General features: G+C 43.3%; 1 protein-coding gene across 2 annotated transcripts in view; it reads left to right on the forward strand.

Moving 5' to 3' along the window:
- The window catches only part of LOC143302264 (noelin-like), a 19,559-nt gene extending 1,987 nt beyond the window's left edge, over positions 1-17,572 (forward strand). The window contains exons 2-7 of one of the 2 annotated variants that reach the window (XM_076616856.1): positions 539-1,072; positions 3,366-3,738; positions 6,515-6,568; positions 10,610-10,799; positions 12,839-13,056; positions 16,053-17,572. In XM_076616856.1, coding sequence (XP_076472971.1) covers positions 680-1,072; positions 3,366-3,738; positions 6,515-6,568; positions 10,610-10,799; positions 12,839-13,056; positions 16,053-16,438 — 1,614 coding nt within the window. In that variant the 5' untranslated portion in view covers positions 539-679 and the 3' untranslated portion in view covers positions 16,439-17,572. The remainder of the gene's footprint in view (positions 1-538; positions 1,073-3,365; positions 3,739-6,514; positions 6,569-10,609; positions 10,800-12,838; positions 13,057-16,052) is intronic. The other variant, XM_076616857.1, reaches the window with a different exon arrangement.
- Positions 17,573-19,134: the final 1,562 nt, after the last annotated feature.

Consider the following 19,134-nt stretch of genomic DNA (forward strand, 5'->3'; position numbering starts at 1 on the left):
TTGATGTTATGATTTAAACATCAATTTCGTTTGACGTGCCCACTGACATGTATGTATGTGTCATTTTGGTATGAGTGTGATGTGCTTGTATGTTTATGTACACCCCTTCACGAGGGGCTGTTAATGAATAATGAATACGAGTATTCGCATTCTCATTCTATCTCTCTGTCTGTCTCTGTCTCTCTGTTCCTGGGAAAATGACTCCTGAGGAACGAAGTCTCCTCGGAAAATACAGTGGGTGCCTCCGCTGGTGTGCAGCCTCTCTCTCTCTCTCTCCCTCCCCCCCCCCCCCTCTCTCTTTCTCTCAGGTTGGAAAACTGACGACTTCAGGAACGAACGAACTCTTCGCGAAGATATAGCCTCCTCTCTCACTGGTATATGCAGCCTCCCTCTCTCTGTGTGTGTCTCTGTCTCTGTGTCTGTCTGTCTCTCTCTCTCTTTCAACGGCTCCAGGAACGAACGAACTCTTCGCGAAGATAAAGCCACCTCCCGCTCTACAACCATTCTCTCTCTCTCTGTCTCTCTGTGTGTCTTCCAGGGAAATCTCGGGACTCCAGAAACGAACTCTCTGCTGCAGAGATACAGCGGCTGTCTCTTCAGTCTCTCAGTGCTGTGAGACGTTCCAAAACGACCCCACACCCCGCACCACTGACACGCCTTTCCACTGCGCGGCCAAACCATGTGTTCCTCCACCACATCCACCTTCGTTCTCTCAGCTCTCGTGGTCCTGGCTGTTCTGTGGACCTCTAGGCCAGCTGAAGCAGCGGAGCAGAAGACCTCGATCAAGAACGACGTTTGCGAGTACGACATCGACCTGAAGAGGAACACTTTCCACGCCAAGTGTCAAGGTCAGCCCCTCGGGGTCAACGTGTACGCCAACAGCGCCAGCGTGACCACGGGCGGGGGGAAGGGGAGCAAAGGTCCGGGGGGTCAGTTCCCCAGCGGGGGCGGGGGGCAGTCCGGGGGCGGGCACACCATGCAGCTACCGTTTCCCATGCCCCCCACGAGCGCCGAGATGGACAACACCACGAGGCTGCTGAGGACCATTAGAGAGAAGCTGCAGAGGCAGAAGGTGTCGTTGTTGTTCGTTTTTCTTCTGGCTGTTTTTATTGTCATTCTTGATTGATTGATTGATGTGGATACTTATATAGCGCCTATCCTCGGTCAGAGACCAAGCTCTAAGCGCTTTACATACACGGGGACATTTGAACCACAGGCTGCCTACCTGGGTAGAGCCGACTGACGGCTGCCACTGGGCGCTCATCATTCGTTTCCTGTGTCATTCAATCAGATTTCAGACGCACACGCATACATACTCAGACAGACATGTAACATTTTACGTGTATGACCGTTTTTATTTATTTACCCCCCCCATGTAGGCAGCCATACTCCGTTTTCGGGGGTGTGCATGCTGAGTATATTCTTGTTTCCATAACCCACCGAACGCTGACATGGATTACAGGATCTTTAACGTGCGTATTTGATCTTCTGCGTGCGCATACACACGAAGGGGGTTCAGGCACTAGCAGGTCTGCACATATGTTGACCTGGGAGATCGGAAAAATCTCCACCCTTTACCCACCAGGTGCACCGAGATTCGAACCCAGGACTCTCAGATTGAAACTCCAACGCTTTAACCATTCGGCTATTGCACCCGTCGTCGTCGTCGTCGTCGTTGTTGTTGTTATTCTTTGTCTTGTTTTTGCTGTTGCTATTATTATTATTATTGTTGATTGATTGATATGGATACGTATCCATATCAATCACGTATCCACGTATCCATATCAAGTGGAGTGATGGCCTAGAGGTAACGCGTCCGCCTAGGAAGCGAGAGAATCTGAGCGCGCTGGTTCGAATCACGGCTCAGCCGCTGATATTTTCTTCTCCTCCACTAGACCTTGAATGGTAGTCTGGACGCTGGTCATTCGGATGAGACGATAAACCGAGGTCCCGTGTGCAGCATGCGTGAAAGAACCCATGGCAACAAAAGGGTTGTTCCTGGCAAAATTTTGTAGAAAAATCCACTTCGATAGGAAAGAAAAACAAACCCAGCTGCACGCAGGAAAAAGAAAAAAAAAAGGATGGCGCTGTAGTGTAGCGACGCGCTCTGCATGGGGAGAGCGACTCCACGCGACATGTCATTTCTCATATGATAGTCGTGTCCGACTATGACCATCAGAACAGCAGAGGAGGCAACTGCTGTTCCGACTATTTGGGCTAGAATTTGATCATAGTGGAGAGTGTCTTGCCCAAGTTACATCCCCACCCTCTGGGCCAAGAGGGTTTTTAGGACAGTCGGCGTTGGGATGGTTCCGAAAAGGCCAACTAGCCCACAAGGCTGCAGCACTAAGAGCCAGTGCAATTTTGCCTCCTAGTTTGAGAGTCATAATCATGCCTCCATTGCAAAACACGCCAAAAGTTTCCTTGGTCCTTTTATTTATCTAGAGTCTGTTTCATCTGAGATGATGATACTGGGCTGAAAATAAATGGTATTGTTATCATTACTTCTATCATCATGATCATTATTCATATTATTACTTAGAAATCAGCATTTCTGAAAACCAATGGCAGAGGAAGAATCATTCAACTGATAAGGGGACGGTTGAGGTGGAGGGTGGGGGCGGGGTGAATGGGACTGAGAGAGAGAGAGAGAGAGACAGAGACAGAGACAGAGAGAGAACAGAATGTGGAAAAAAAAAAAAAAAAGAAAAAAAAAAAAAAAAAAGAAGGAAAATGGAGATGGCGAGTGTCAGTGACTGGAGAAATAAAAACATAATATTGGAAGGGTTTGTGTGAAAGAGGGAGGGGGGGGGGAGGGGGGGGGGGGAGGGTGGTGGGAGTGGGATTATGAAATCAAAATTAATCAATAATGAAATGTTGTATGCAATACTTATACAGATTATTGTTTGAAAAGAGGATGGTGCGGGGACCTACAATAATAAACAACCAACTGGACTATTCAACACATAACTAGCCAACCGAAAAAGTTTCGTTTAACCCTTTCACCGCCAAGCTCGCATTTATGCACAGGCGTGGTTAGAGGATCCATGCCACTGAAAGGTGACCATTCATTGGTCTGTTATCCATGAACCTCCTGCTCTCAATGTTCGGTGGTAGGACAGACCATAGTTTCTATACATCGCAGGGGGGAATCCCCAGCTATTCTTAGCCACTGTCTTTTCTGTGTTTTATACCACAAGGGAATTTTGTACTCTGAATTGACAGGCGGTGAAAGGGTTAATCAAATAGGTGCAATAATTTACGACGCTATTTCCTTCTCCCTTTTTTTCCTTCCTTCCTTCTTTCCATTGTTTTCTTTCTCTACTTTCCCCTCTGTCTTCTCTGTCCGTCTTACTGCTACAAAGGTGTCCATCGCCAACACAAGCCAGCTCCTCAGCAGAGGCGACGGGGACCTCCGCTCCGATCTTGAGGGTCTCCGAGGGTTGTCCGCGGGAGACTCCTCGGTAAGGGAGATCATCATCGCCACGATGCGCAACCAGTACAACTTCATGCGGACGGCCATCCTGGCCCACAACGCCGACCTCAACAGGATGCTCGACCTCCTGGGCACCCTCGTGGGCATGACGACCCAGGCCCGCCAGCTGGCCGTCTACACGCAGAAGACCCTGCAGGGTCAGCTGCTGCACGTGAACCGCACCATGCTGGCCATGCGCTCGACGTTTTCGTCCTGCCTGAAGAAGTGCCACCACCGCGGGAAGAAGGAACCCCGGAAGAAAAGTTTGAGTTGTTTTTTTTTTTGTTTTGTTTTTGTTGGTGTTGGTGTTGGTGTTGTTGTTGTTGTTTTTGTTGTTGTTGTTGTTGCTGTGTGTGTGTGTGTGTGTGTGTGTGTGTGTGTGTGTGTGTGTGTGTTGTTGTTGTTATTGTTGCTGCTGTGTGTGTGTGTGTGTATGTGTGTGTTGTTGTTGTTATTGTTGTTGCTGTTGTGTGTGTGTGTGTGTGTGTGTGTGTGTGTGTGTGTGTGTGTGCGCGCGCGCGCACTCACTCGCACGTATGCTCGAGGTGGTGTTAGCATTCGTGCACACACGTACACACGTACATGCGCACACACAGAGACATAGAAACACGCACACACACACACACACAAACTATGACACTCACGCGCACGCACGCACACACACACACACACACACACACACTAACACACACAAACACACACTCACGCACACACTATGAGTATTGTTTTGCGTGCATGTTCAAAGTGTGTTTCTTCACTGTTGCAGTCTTTCTTCCACACACACTTTCATTCTGTTCCTCTTCAATCACCGATATGTGTGACGGGACATTAAACAAAAATTCCTTCCTTCATTCTGTTCCATTCTGCGTGAGTGATCATATTATTTTTCACTTTTCCACACTAGCTTTTGATGCCGTCAGCCAGAAAACTGCAGAAGTATCATTTCAGTGAGAGAAAACGTACACCCCGTGGTTGGGTGGTTGTGTTGGAATCACTAATTCTGTTTAAAATTGATTCATTTGTGGAGTTTGCTCAATGATATTCAACATTACGGACCAAGAATTTTTTTTCTTCTCCTAAATCAGGTTGGGGTTTTTTGGACAGAAGCATACAAAGAATTTTTCTGAAAAAACAACAACAGACAACTCCCCCCAAAAAACAACAACAACAACAATAACAAAAAAACAACAACAAAAAACAAAACAACCCCCCCCTCAAAAAAAACAACAACAAAACAACAAAAAACAAAAACAACAACAACAACAACAAACAAACTTGTAATAAATCTGTTGAGCTTCTTGCAGAACCAGTGTTTTATAACTGAAAAAATAATAGTCAGGAAAATCACTCATTAGAGGCAACACATGGGTAAATAATTAAATACACTGTATTGCATACTTTCTGTTTGAGAATGGACACTTTAGTTATTTTGAAGAAATCAAAAGTAACACTTTATTTCTGACGAAGTTTTGAAGCATAATGTCAGTGTGAAAATGTTCTTACATTTACTGGTTTTAAATCAGCAATAAAAGAGTGCATTCGATAAACGAACATTAATGTTGATCATGATTAGTGTTTGAATATGTCTATGTTGTTCAAGAAGTTTGATGTATATACTTAAATGTTCAAAACTGTATGATGACGTACTTATGAAGAACGGTGTCCATTCATAATGCTGTTAAAAATGGGATGAAAAACGTAACATCGTGAATTATTAGGAAAATGTGTGTGTGTGTGTGTGTGTGTGTGTGTGTGTGTGTGTGTGTGTGTGTGTGTGTGTGTGTGTGTGTGTGTGTATATTAGTAAAATTCCTGATGTTAAACTGAAATGGCCTAAGATAAGAAGCATACAGAGATGCTTGGAACAAATGTTATTCTCAAAGAGACTGGCGTACTTAACAATGATCCATGCAGTTCTTTAAACGTAGCAACAGCAAAAAAGTATCAGACATATGTTTTGGCAGTACACAATTATTCAACTTTTCTGGCAAGCACTAATGGATAATTATAATGAATGAAAGGTGTCCTTCTTCTTCTTCTGCGTTCACTCGTATGCACACGAGTGGGCTTTTACGTGTATGACCGTTTTTACCCCGCCATGTAGGCAGTCATACTCCGTTTTCGGGGGTGTGCATGCTGGGAATGTTCTTGTTTCCATAACCCACCGAACGCTGACATGGATTACAGGATCTTTTACATGCGTGTTTGATCTTCTGCTTGCGTATACACACAAAGGGGGTTCAGGCACTAGCAGGTCTGCACATATGTTGACCTGAGAGATCGTAAAAATCTCCACCCTTTACCCACCAGGCGCCGTCACCGTGATTCGAACCCGGGACCCTCAGATTGACAGTCCAACGCTTTAACCACTCGGCTATTGCGCCCGTCGAAAGGTGTCCAAATGCTCAAATTTTTGCGATTAACTGAACTATTAGCCATACTTAGGCCACTGATCCTGCCTTTTATTCCACGTTGTTGCTGGCTAAACGATATTAATTTTGTTCCAACAAAAGATATACAAGAGAAGCAAGAGTAAAGACTTATGTGTGATTCACACTTAATGCAACAAAAGACCCATGAGAGAAATAACACCACCCCTAACAACAACAACAGCAACAACAACAAACACCTGCAAAACATAAACTGGCCAAAAGACACGCGCTCATTCATTCCTTGATCTTTGACCTATAAATCCACAATGCATTCATGTTCTGGCCAAAACAAATGTGGTATACGATGTTTAATGAAAACTGGATGAAAAACGTAAGTTCTGTCACGCTTTTCCATTTTCACTGTGTCCCATCTTGTGACCTTGACCTTGACCTTTGACCTTGTTTTTTTTCACGGGTTTTGTTTTCACCATGACCAGTCATTGTACCAAGTTTGATGAAGAATATATACAAGAACTCTCTCTCTCTCCCCCTCTCTCTCTCTCCCTCTCTCTGCCTCTCTCTCTCTCTCGCACGCAGAAACATTCCAATCAATATCACCAGCCATGTTGTGACCTTGACCTTTAACTTCTGATTTTGAATTTCTATAGGGATGAGGAAGTACCCGTGTCAAGTCAAAACACCAAGATTGCGTAAATCTGGATGTAAGATACAGTCTCTATCAAGCTTTTTTTTTTTCTTCTGTTTTGCCAAATAATACATTGACCTTTGACCTCTCACCCTGCTTACCACCATCATCATAAATGGGACAGCTTTAACTCTCTCCATACGAACGGCGAAAGAGACGACGTTAACAGCGTTTCATCCCAATTACTATCATCAAAATATTGCAAGCGGAACGCTCTTATACTGAAGAGGTGAATGTTGACAAAGAATACCACAATTCTGACGACGGAAGCTAAATGTTGGGTCATTGAGACACCCACTGGACATCCGAGGGGTCTGTGTAGAGGAGAAGAGAGGACTGGCCGTACTGAGTGAGTTAAAAGGTCTGATGCATTGATGCCTACCTACAATCCTGCCAGGTTTGGTTCCTATGCCACTTGTAGCAGCCGAGAAAATTCCAACGTTAAAGTTTACCACGGCCACACACGTGTATGCATACACGCCGTGTCATAACATTGATTCACATTGTTCACAAACGCGAGTCAACAAAACTGGACCTGTTCTGCAAGGTTTCAGTGATGAATTGAATTATAGATATAGAATCGAAGAGTAGGCTTATATAGCCCAAAACAACAACAACAAATTTTGTTTATAATGTACTTTATTATCAGATGTTTCCCGTTTAAAGCCCTGTTTCTGAATACAAAGGAAATAAGGAATACACATTTTCTCCTTGCAGTCATGATACTGACATAGTTATATTTTCTACTTTGCAACTCAGGGCACTTGTTTAACAATAGTAAAGAGTGAGTAACTCTCTCCGTTACACAAGGTACACAACTTCAAGTCAGTGATGCTTACGCTACCGATTCAGCTAGCACACAGGTAAATAAAAGGTACATTGGAAGTGTCTGGGTTTGTTCCAATGTACCTTTTATTTACCTGTGTGCTAGCTGAATCGGTAGCGTAAGCATCACTGACTTGAAGTTGTGTACCTTGTGTAACGGAGAGAGTTACCGCTCTTTACTATTCGTTAATCATTTCATCTGCTGGCCTCATTAATTGTTAATTTCCATGTTTGTTTTTCTTTAGTGTGGCTGACAACCCCACCATCCATCATCAGGCTTCCTGAACTGCATGCGGCGATCATATGTCTAATTTTGATGTATCTACTTTTGCCAGCATCTTTTTTGTGATTGTTGGTGCTGTTTGGTTTCTTGTTCTATTCTTCTTCTTTTTTTTCTTAAATGTTGGTACTGTTTGGTTTTCTTTTTCTCTTTTTCTTTTTTTAAAATTTGAAATTAAATAGTGCACAGTCGCTATTCTGTATTTCTTTGCTTGTTCTTCTTAATATCATGTTGATTTAGCTCACGGTCATCATTGATGTGTAGACGTCTGTATGTCTGTCGTAATGTGAAAATCAAATGAAAACGTTTGGAAACACACACACACACACACACACACACACACACAGAGTAGAAGCAGTAGTAGTAGATGTTTACAGTAACTGTTTTACAGACAAGTGGCAGTTTACTCACCAGTTCTCTTGTTTCAATATTTAGTTCCACATGCAGGTGACGATGCATGACCTTACCCCCCCCCCCCCCCCCACCCGCCCTCCCCCCATTCCCCCCACACATACACACACCACCCCCACCCCTGAAAAAATGATATAAGATGAAATATACAGTTTGGTGATTGCTGAGGAAGTATTAATGCTGATATGAATATAGATATACGTAATTCATGATGTAGGAACAAACTGACCAGCCATGTACAAAGGAGACATCACGATTGACGTTTTGATAAATAAAATAAAAAAAAGAAAAAGACAAGGCTTACCCTGCTTCACGGTGTGATTTCTGGATCAAGACGAAGATGGATATTATTTCTCAAAGCAATACACAAGGCAAGGCACTGCAAGGCATGGTAAAGCAAGGCAGAGCAAGGCGAAGGCAAGGCAAAGCAAAGGGCATTGATATGACGTCTTTCCCAACTATGCTCCTTGAAGCCTTCTTGAGAAACTGAAACTGATGACTTGTGGACAATACAGGAAGTGACGTTTCCATACAGAATTATGACGCGCAATACTCTGGTCATTGAGAAGTCTTTCGAGTAGGAATCCAGCTTGCTCATCTCTCAGTTTGGAAGTGAGCAGATCCTTTCCAAAGCCATTATTTGGGGAAAAAAATCTTGGTTGATAACTCGATGAAAGAATTACATGCAGGTAATCCGAATCCCGAAGCGGTGACTACAAACTAGTGATGCGCCGCTGGCTGTTACACTAAACACTAGACACTAGATATGAAAATCGAAGTTTTATGGAAAGCGTAGGACCGAATCCCAACGCGAACATTAAAAAAAAAGTTTGTGAAAAATATCATTTTATATTTGTTTGTTTGTGTGTGAAATGTTTGTCTTTGGGAACTGTTTATTTATTTATTTTTTGTGTGTGCATGTGCTGGAGTCTTTCTGTACTGTCAGCAGCAAAGAATAACAAGCTTGACGATCCTTATTAGAGAAAACGATTACCTCTTGTTTTATTTATTTATTTATTCCTAATGCCGTATTTTCCTTAGTTTTAGTGTTATTGCACGCTACAGATTCCTTGAGAAAATTCTATAAATAAGCTCACAAATCTCTAGATTAAAAATAAACATTGCATACATGTATATTCCCCCCTCCATTCTTAAATCGGGCTTTGTTTGTATTTTCCCACTGCCTTAAAGATCCTGATGTATTATACCCACTGCCTTAAAGATCGTGACGTATTATAGACACTGCCTCAAAGATCGTTGTGTATTATACCCACTGCCTTAAAGATCGTGACGTATTATACCCACTGCCTCAAAGATCGTGATGTATTATACCCACTGCCTCAAAGATCGTGACGTATTATACCCACTGCCTCAAAGATCGTGACGTATTATACCAACTGCCTCAAAGATCACGATGTATTATACCCACTGCCTCAAAGATCGTGACGTATTATACCCACTGCCTCAAAGATCGTGACGTATTATACCCACTGCCTTAAAGATCGTGATGTCTTATACCCACTGCCTTAAAGATCGTGATGTCTTATACCCACTGCCTCAAAGATCGTGATGTATTATACCCACTGCCTCAAAGATCGTGATGTATTATACCCACTGCCTCAAAGATCGTGATGTATTATACCCACTGCCTCAAAGATCGTGATGTATTATACCCACTGCCTCAAAGATCGTGATGTATTATACCCACTGCCTCAAAGATCGTGACGTATTATACCCACTGCCTCAAAGATCACGATGTATTATACCCACTGCCTCAAAGATCGTGACGTATTATAGACACTGCCTCAAAGATCGTTGTGTATTATACCCACTGCCTTAAAGATCGTGACGTATTATACCCACTGCCTCAAAGATCGTGATGTATTATACCCACTGCCTCAAAGATCGTGACGTATTATACCCACTGCCTCAAAGATCACGATGTATTATACCCACTGCCTCAAAGATCGTGACGTATTATACCCACTGCTTCAAAGATCCTGATGTATTATACCCACTGCCTCAAAGATCGTGATGTATTATACCCACTGCCTTAAAGATCGTGACGTATTATACCCACTGTTTCAAAGATCGTGACGTATTATATCCACTATCTCAAAGATCCTGATGTATTATACCCACTGCTTTCATGTCTTGATGTATTATACCAACTGCCTTAAAGATCGTGATGTATTATACCTACTGCCCCACAAGTCTTGATGTATTATACCAACTGCCTTAAAGATCGTGATATATTATACCCACTGCCCCACAAGTCTTGATGTATTATACCAACTGCCTTAAAGATCGTGATGTATTATACCCACTGCCCACAAGTCTTGATGTATTACACCTACAAACTCACATGTCCTGTCGTATTCTACCCACAACCCCAGACGTATTCTACCCACTACCCATATTCATTTACTATCCACAATTACGTATTTTAACCACAACTTCATACGTAATATGCCCACTACCCTCAGGTGGTAAGGTATCATACCCATTACCCCATATGTAATACACCCACTACCCCACCAGGTCAGTGTCCACGCGCGGTGTCAGCCTTCGGCAGCGGGGACAAGCTGACTGCCCCCTGGGAGCAAGGCGTGGTGCTGACAGACTCCACCACCAACTCCGACAAGATGTGGGTCATTGCCGTGACCGACAAGCGAGACCTGCTCCTGCAGTACAACTACCGTGAGGACCTCCCGTACAACGTGGTCAGCAGGTAGGTAGGTAGGTAGGTATAGGCTGCTGTGATGCTGCAGGTAGGGTGTTTTGATGATGTAGGTAGGCTGTTTTGATGATGCAGGTAGGCTGTTTTGATGGTGCAGGTAGGCCGTTTTGATGATGCAGGTAGGTAGGCTGTTTTGAAGCTGCAGGTAGGCTTTGATTGTGCAGGTAAGCTGTTTTGATGATGTAGGTAGGCTGTTTTGATGATGCAGGTAGGTAGGCTGTTTTGATGATGCAGGTAGGCTGTTTTGATGATGCTGGTAGGCTGTTTTGATGATGTAGGTAGGCTGTTTTGATGCTGAAGGTAGGGTGTTTTGATGATGCAGGTAGGCTGTTTTGATGATGCAGGTAGGCTGTTTTGATGATGTAGGTAGGCTGTTTTGATGATGCTGGTAGGCTGTTTTGAATATGAAGGTAGGCTGTTTTGATGCTGAAGGTAGGCTGTTTGATGCTGTAGGTAAGGTGTTTTGATGATGTAGGTAGGGTGTTTTGATGCTGCAGGTAGGCTGTTTTGATGCTGCAGGTAGGCTGTTTTGATGCTGCAGGTAGGCTGTTTTTATGGTGCAGGTAGGCTGTTTTGATGATGCTTTAACTTGCAGGTAAAGTCCTGGTTGAGTATTCCTATGAATTCAGGGACCTGTTTTGATTTTTGATGCGAGCAGTTTTCGTGCATAGACTATCAGCTTTGATGCTGTAACTTGCAGGTAAAAATCCTGGTTAGGTATTCCTGAAATCAAGGACCTATTTTGATGCAGGCAATTTTCGTGCATAGGTGAAACGATGATAAGATCAGCTTTGATGCTGTAACTTGCAGGTAATAGTCCTGGTCAAGTATTCATAAAATCAGGGACCTATTCTGATGGCAATTTTCGTGCATATATGAAAAGATACTACCATCAACGTTGATGCTGTAACTTGCAGGTAAAGTCCTGGTCGGCTATTCCTGAAAATATTTATTAATCAAGGACCTATTTTGATGCGGGCGGTTTTCGTGCATAGATGAAACGACACTACCATCAGTAGATGTTTTGGTTTTTTTTCCTTCTTCAGCTTTTGGCTCACATTTCACTGGTCTTTAAGACTACGGCAAAAATAACACATCTTTCAACTTTTTAATGCTATCAATGCATGATAAATGAAACATTGATAGACGTTTAAACTTTTTTCGAAATATAGTGTTTATTAAAACTCTCTCTCTCTCTCTCTCTCTCTCTCTCTCTCTCTCTCTCTCTCTCTCTCTCTCTCACACACACACACACACACTCTCTCTCTCTCTCTCTCTCTCTCTCTGTCGGCCAAGAGAGCTTTAAGGCAGTCGACGTTAATAAAAAGTAATACAATACAATACAATACAATACAATACAATACAATACGATACGATACGATCTGTTGCTAACATGTACATCTCTCTGCCATTCGACTGTGAGAGTGCAGGTCATGTCACTGTACATGAACGCTCTGTCCACTTTACAACATAACACTTCTTCTTCTTCTGCGTTCACTCGTATGCACACGAGTGGGCTTTTACGTGTATGACCGTTTTTACCCCGCCATGTAGGCAGCCATACTCCGTTTTCGGGGGTGTGCATGCTGGGTATGTTCTTGTTTCCATAACCCACCGAACGCTGACATGGATTACAGGATATTTAACGTGCGTATTTGATCTTCTGCTTGCATATACACACGAAGGAGGTTCAGGCACTAGCAGGTCTGCACATATTTTGACCTGGGAGATCGTAAAAATCTCCACCCTTTACCCACCAGGCGCCGTCACCGTGATTCCAACCTGGGACCCTCAGATTGACAGTCAAACGCTTTAACCACTCGGCTATTGCGCCCGTCTACAACATAACACAACACGACGCAACGCAACGCAACGCAACGCAACGCAGTGCAGTGCAATACAATACAATGCAATGCAATACAACGCAACACAACACAACCCAAACCAACACAACACAACCCAACCCAATACAACGCAACACGACACAACAGACCAGACCAGAACACAATCTGTTGACTTGAACACAACAGGTACATCTCTCTGCCGTTCGACTGCGAGGGTACGGGTCACGTGGTGTACCGCAACGCCCTCTTCTGTCACAAGTCCGGCAGCCGCACGCTCATCAAGTACAACCTGAAGCGCATGGAGATTAGCACGGAGAGGGACCTGCCCTCAGCGGGCGTGGGCAACATCTACCCCTACCAGTCCGGCCTCCACAGTGACATCGACCTGGCCGTGGATGAACTGGGTGGGTGTCGTCGATCTGTTTCATTTCCATCATGCCGTCTCCTTTAGTTAACCTATTAAGTACCCCAGGACGGAAATTTCCGTCCGTGTCATAGTAGTTTCCCCCCCCCCCCCCCCCCCCCCCCGACTGCTAGATTAACGAATTCATGTGAAATTGTCTGAGTTAGTTAGTGTGTTGATTGTTTCACTTTCAGAAAAGTATGGGTTATGTATTTTTCTTTTAGTATTTTGCATGCTAGTTTAAAAAAAAAATGTTTATTATTACCCTCCGTGACCAGAACATCCCTTGGCTAATAGTTGTCACTTGGCATGAAACAGGTTTGGCACTGAAAGGGTTAATTAATCCTTGCTCAGCTGCTCCCGAAAGTATAGTCGCCTACATGGAGGGTCATACACGTTTTAAAGACCAGTGTGTGGGTAATGTGGCACTATGTGGGTAATGTGGCACTGTGTGGGTAATGTGGCACTATGTGGGTAATGTGGCACTATGTGGGTAATGTGGCACTATGTGGGTAATGTGTTCCACGATGTTGTTGGTGTCAGGTTCTGTGGGTGGAGGAGGAGGAGGAGGAATTTTGTTTGATGTCCCGTCACACATGTCGGTGACTGAAGACATTTTGTTAGAGTATTAATTAATTAATACATTTGAGCATTATCGTTTAGAAGGGGAGGGGGAGGGGGATGAATGGCGAGTAGGGGGAAACCGGGCAGGTCTTAAAGTCTTAACTCCCGAGAGCAAGGTTTCGGTTGCGCATGCGCACTAGAGCCTATCCATAAAAGGGAAAGGGGCGGAGTTTATCTATAAAAAGCGCGAGCACGTGTCCGGTAGGTTAGTAGATCGTCATATTTCTCTCCGTTTGCATGTTTTACAAACAATGTGGTCGTTTACGGTTGCCAACGTCGAGGGGCTGTCTGCATGCTTTCCAATTCTCACCGGACAGTACCACGTGCTGGTGCTATTTTTATCTGACAGACACGTCTAGCGCAAACACAAACGGCTCTAGCTCCGCCCCTTTTCTCTGCATTCAAATTTTGTATTACGTGTAGCTGACACATTTTGTACTTTCCAAAGTCAATTCAGGTCTAGATTGGAAGCTGCTAGGCAAATCTCGCTCTCTGCCATAAATGAAGCCAAACCGTAGCTTTATTAGGCTTTTATTTTGAATAAACCTTCACCGACGTCACAGTGTCAGACTCTGGTGAGAAACTGGCTTGATTCAAATCGCCCGCCATTTATAGTCCGGTTCAGGCTTTAAGTTGCTGGTGTTGTCAGGTCGACCTGTGGGCAGTGTATGCTCCAAGCTGTTGGTGGTGTCAGGTTTGTGGGTAATATACTCCCCCATGTTGTTGTTGCCAGGTCTGATAGTATATCTACTCTACGTTGTTGTTGTAATTGTCAGGTCTGTGGGTAATCTACCCAATGTCGTTCCTGTTTTTGTTGCCAGGTCTGTGGGTAATCTACTCCATTTTGTTGTTGGTGTTATTGTTAGGTGTGTGGGTAATCTACTCCATTTTGTTGTTGGTGTTGTTGTTGGGTGTGTGGGTAATCTACTCCATGTTGTTGTTGGTGTTGTTGTTAGGTGTGTGGGTAATCTACTCCATGTTGTTGTTGGTGTTGTTGTTGGGTGTGTGGGTAATCTACTCCATGTTGTTGTTGGTGTTGTTGTTAGGTGTGTGGGTAATCTACTCCATGTTGTTGTTGTTATTGTCATATCTGTGGGTAATCTACTCCATGTTGTTGTCAGGTGTGTAGGTAATCTACTCCATGTTGTTGTTGTTGTTGTCATGTCTGTGGGTAATCTACTCCATGTTGTTGGTGTTGTCAGGTCTGTGGGTAATCTACTCCATGTTGTTGTTGTTGTTGTCATGTCTGTGGGTAATCTACTCCATGTTGTTGTTGTTGTTGTTGTCATGTCTGTGGGTAATCTACTCCATGTTGTTGTTGTTGGTGTTGTCATATCTACTCCATGTTGTTGTTGGTGTTGTCAGGTCTGTGGGTAATCTACTCCATGTTGTTGTTGTTGTTGTCATGTCTGTGGGTAATCTACTCCATGTTGTTGGTGTTGTCAGGTCTGTGGGTAATCTACTCCATGTTGTTGTTGTTGTTGTCATGTCTGTGGGTAATCTACTCCATGTTGTTATTGTCAGGTCTGTGGGTAATCTACTCCATGTTGTTGTTGTTGTTGTCATGTCTGTGGGTAATCTACTCCATGTTGTTGTTGTTGTCAGGTCTGTGGGTAATCTACTCCATGTTGTTGGTGTTGTCAGGTCTGTGGGTAATCTACTCCATGTTGTTGTTATGGTAGGTGTTGCCAGGTCCGTGGGTAATTTTCAAGCCCTGTTGAAATAAGCAACATTTTGCTATAGTTGTTGTCAGGTTTGTGGGTAATCTACTTCACATTGTTGTGAAAGGTGTGCTATTGTTGTTCGTTCAGTGTTGTTGGTGGTGGTGTTGTCAGGTCTGTGGGTAATCTACTTCACATTGTTGTGAAAAGTGTGCTATTGTTGTTCAATGTTGTTGGTGGTGTTGTCAGGTCTGTGGGTGATCTACTTCACATTGTTGTGAAAGGTGTGCTATTGTTTTTCAGTGTTGTTGGTGGTGGTGTTGTCAGGTTTGTGGGTAATCTACTTCACATTGTTGTGAAAGGTGTGCTATTGTTGTTCGTTCAGTGTTGTTGGTGGTGGTGTTGTCAGGTCTGTGGGTAATCTACTCCACGTTGTTGTGAAAGGTGTGCTATTGTTGTTCAATGTTGTTGGTGGTGTTGTCAGGTCTGTGGGTAATCTACTCCACGTTGTTGTGAAAGGTGTGCTATTGTTGTTCAATGTTGTTGGTGGTGTTGTCAGGTCTGTGGGTAATCTACTCCACGTTGTTGTGAAAGGTGTGCTATTGTTGTTCAATGTTGTTGGTGGTGTTGTCAGGTCTGTGGGTAATCTACTCCACGTTGTTGTGAAAGGTGTGCTATTGTTGTTCAGTGTTGTTGTTGGTGGTGTTGTCAGGTCTGTGGGTGATCTACTCCACCAAAGACGCTGCCGGGAAAATGGTCATCAGCAAGCTCCACCCGCGCACCCTGGAGATCGAGAAGACCTGGCTGACCAGCTTCCCCAAGAAGATGGTGGGCAACAGCTTCATGATCTGCGGGGTCCTGTATGCCACCAACTCCTACCAGGACACGCCCACCTTCATCCGCTACATCTACGACACCAACACCCAGCAGGAAGCCAAGATGGACGCTGGGAACCTCGTCTTCAACAATGCTGTCAACTTCAACTCCTCGAAGCAGGCGTCGAGCGTCATGCTGCAGTACAACTCCAACGAACAGAAGCTGTACAGCTGGAGCAAAGGGCAGATCCAGACCTTCCCCGTTTACTTCAAAACTGACTGAACCCCTTTGCGTGCATCCATTTCCGATTTGAGGTGAAAAAGAAAAAGAGGAAAAACAAAGAGTCTGGACAGTCCCATTAACTCTCTCCATACGAACGGCGAAATAGACGACGTTAACAGCGTTTCACCCCAATTACCACCATCAAAATATTGCAAGCGGAAGGCTCTTATACTGAAGAGGTGAATGTTGACAAAGAATACCACAATTCTGACTACGGAAGCTAAAGGTTGGGTCACTGAGACACCCACTGGACATCCGAGGGGTCTGTGTAGAGGAGAAGAGAGGACAGGCCGTACTGAGTGAGTTAATTTCAAACAGGGACCATGTCCTCATATTCCTTTTTCTTTCTTTTAAAGGACCTAGTCTTTTCATCTTCCAATTATTCTGAAAGTAATGTATTATTCCTACATTATTACCAAATGGCTAGAAATCAACGGTTACTCTTTTGTTAAAAAGAAAGTGTGGTTCTGATACCGGCTCTTGTAGTAGCCAAAAAAGATGCAAATGTTAAAGTATACTGCAACACATACATGAAACTGAGTGACGACATAGACTCACCGTTATTGTTTACATGTGCTAGTCAAAAGGACTTAGGTTAGTTATTCCCCGTGTTGTGTCAGAAGGAACCAAATCCTGTTTGCTGTTTTTTGTCCCTGTTCATTTCAAAATGGACTGATCAGTGTATCGCCCGTTTATTTTAAGTGTAGCAAGTCAGTTCATCACTTATCATCAAAACAAAATAAACACATACACACACACACAAACTGAATCCGATTATTCTCCATTGATCTCCAAAAGGACGATCGATGAAGGTACTGTCTATGCTTAACATTCGTGAGTTTTTAACATATTGTACCCCTTTCCCCCTCTTTTTTCTCGACAGCATGTCTCCAACGGCATTTCATGTTTGTTCAAAATGAATCTGTGCGATCGTAATCATACTATGCGAGACCTGTAACTGTTTCTTTTTAAATTCTTTATAAATTGTGCTTGATACAGATAAATTGATTTGTAGTCTTTGTAGTGTGAAAGCATGATGCCAGTGAGTATGTTCCATGTAATGGTCTTGTCTGGCTTTCCTTACCAAATTTCTAGACTGCTTTTTTGTATGGTAATAAAATACTAAAAAATCAATGTACATGTATCATGAGTGCTGTCCATCATGTAGGTGTGGTTCATGTGCCTGCGCACGTGTGTATGTGCATGCCTGTGTGCATTCATGGATGTGTGTGTGTGTGTGTGTGTGTGTCCATGTCTGTATGTGTGTAGGATTGTAACAGTCCCTTGTTGACTAGCATGCAACAATAAAAAATGTTAAATTCTTAATATTTAAGGATCATGCATACACACACACACACACACACACATACACACACACAAAGGCATAACAAACATAAACTCATACATACGCACTAACAAACAAGGAAACACTGTATCATTTGCATTTATTTTTCAGCAACCATTGAATCAAAAGGATTAATTATCATCACAAGATCACTATTTCACAATGAAAAACATGTTCTCAAAACACAGAGGGGAAATCTGTCAGTACTTTCTCTAAAAACTCTTGTAAAGATTATGATGCAAATCATATTCTTCTTCTGCGTTCATGGGCTGCAAATCCCACGTTCACTCGCGTGTACACGAGTGGGCTTTTACGTGTATGGCTGTTTTTACCCCGCCATGTAGGCAGCCATACTGGGGGGTGTGCATGCTGGGTATGTTCTTGTTTCCATAACCCACCGAACGCTGACATAGATTACAGGATCTTTTACGTGTGTGTTTGATCTTCTGCTTGCGTATACACACGAAGGGGGTTCAGGCACTAGCAGGTCTGCACATATGTTGACCTGGGAGATCAGAAAAATCTCCACACTTTACCCACCAGGCGCCGTCACCGAGCTTCGAACCCGGGACCCTCAGATTGAAAGTCCAACGCTTTAACCACTCGGCTATTGCGCCCGTCGATGCAAATCATATTGATCATTTCATATAAGTAACTTTGTTGCAAATCACTGACTGTTTTAACATTGACTCAACAGGTTAAAACTTGTATAAAATTAAAATATCTGTGAGCCTATTCTTCCCCCTTATACGGTTTGTCTTTGAAATAATTTAAAACACCAATGCACTGTCAAATTCTGTGAAATCAGGTACTTAAAATGTACGCATGCAATGTCGTCTTCTTTGTAATCAGACGCTTAACCCTTTCAGTGCCAAGTTTATTATATATAAGCTCAGTGACAATTATTTGCCATGGCACGTTTTGAAAAAAAAAAAAAGAATAATAATTGAAAAGTGTAATGACTAATTTTTTTTCTTTTAAATTTATTTATGTATTCATTCATTCATTCATTTATTTATTGTTTGTTTTGTTTCTCTTCCCCCAAACACACCAAATTTGGAAAACAAAACAAAACCAGTTCACATGTTCATAGTAACCAACAGCAGGATGCAAATGTAACTGAATATCAAAATCATTTAGAACATGGGTCTGTACAAATAACTTATGTCACATCAGTTTAAGACAAAACATTTCTCAGATTTGAAGCAGTGTTTGTGTTCACATTCATTCTGTAATGATGTGACATCTTTTCACTGTGTGTGTGCATGTGTGTGTGTGCGCGCACGTGCATGTACATGCATGTGTGTTTGGGTGGGGGAGGGGGTGGTGGGGCGCAGGCGGTTGCATGCAT

Source organism: Babylonia areolata, chromosome 29 (assembly GCF_041734735.1).
Source record: "Babylonia areolata isolate BAREFJ2019XMU chromosome 29, ASM4173473v1, whole genome shotgun sequence".
NCBI lineage: Eukaryota > Metazoa > Mollusca > Gastropoda > Neogastropoda > Buccinidae > Babylonia > Babylonia areolata.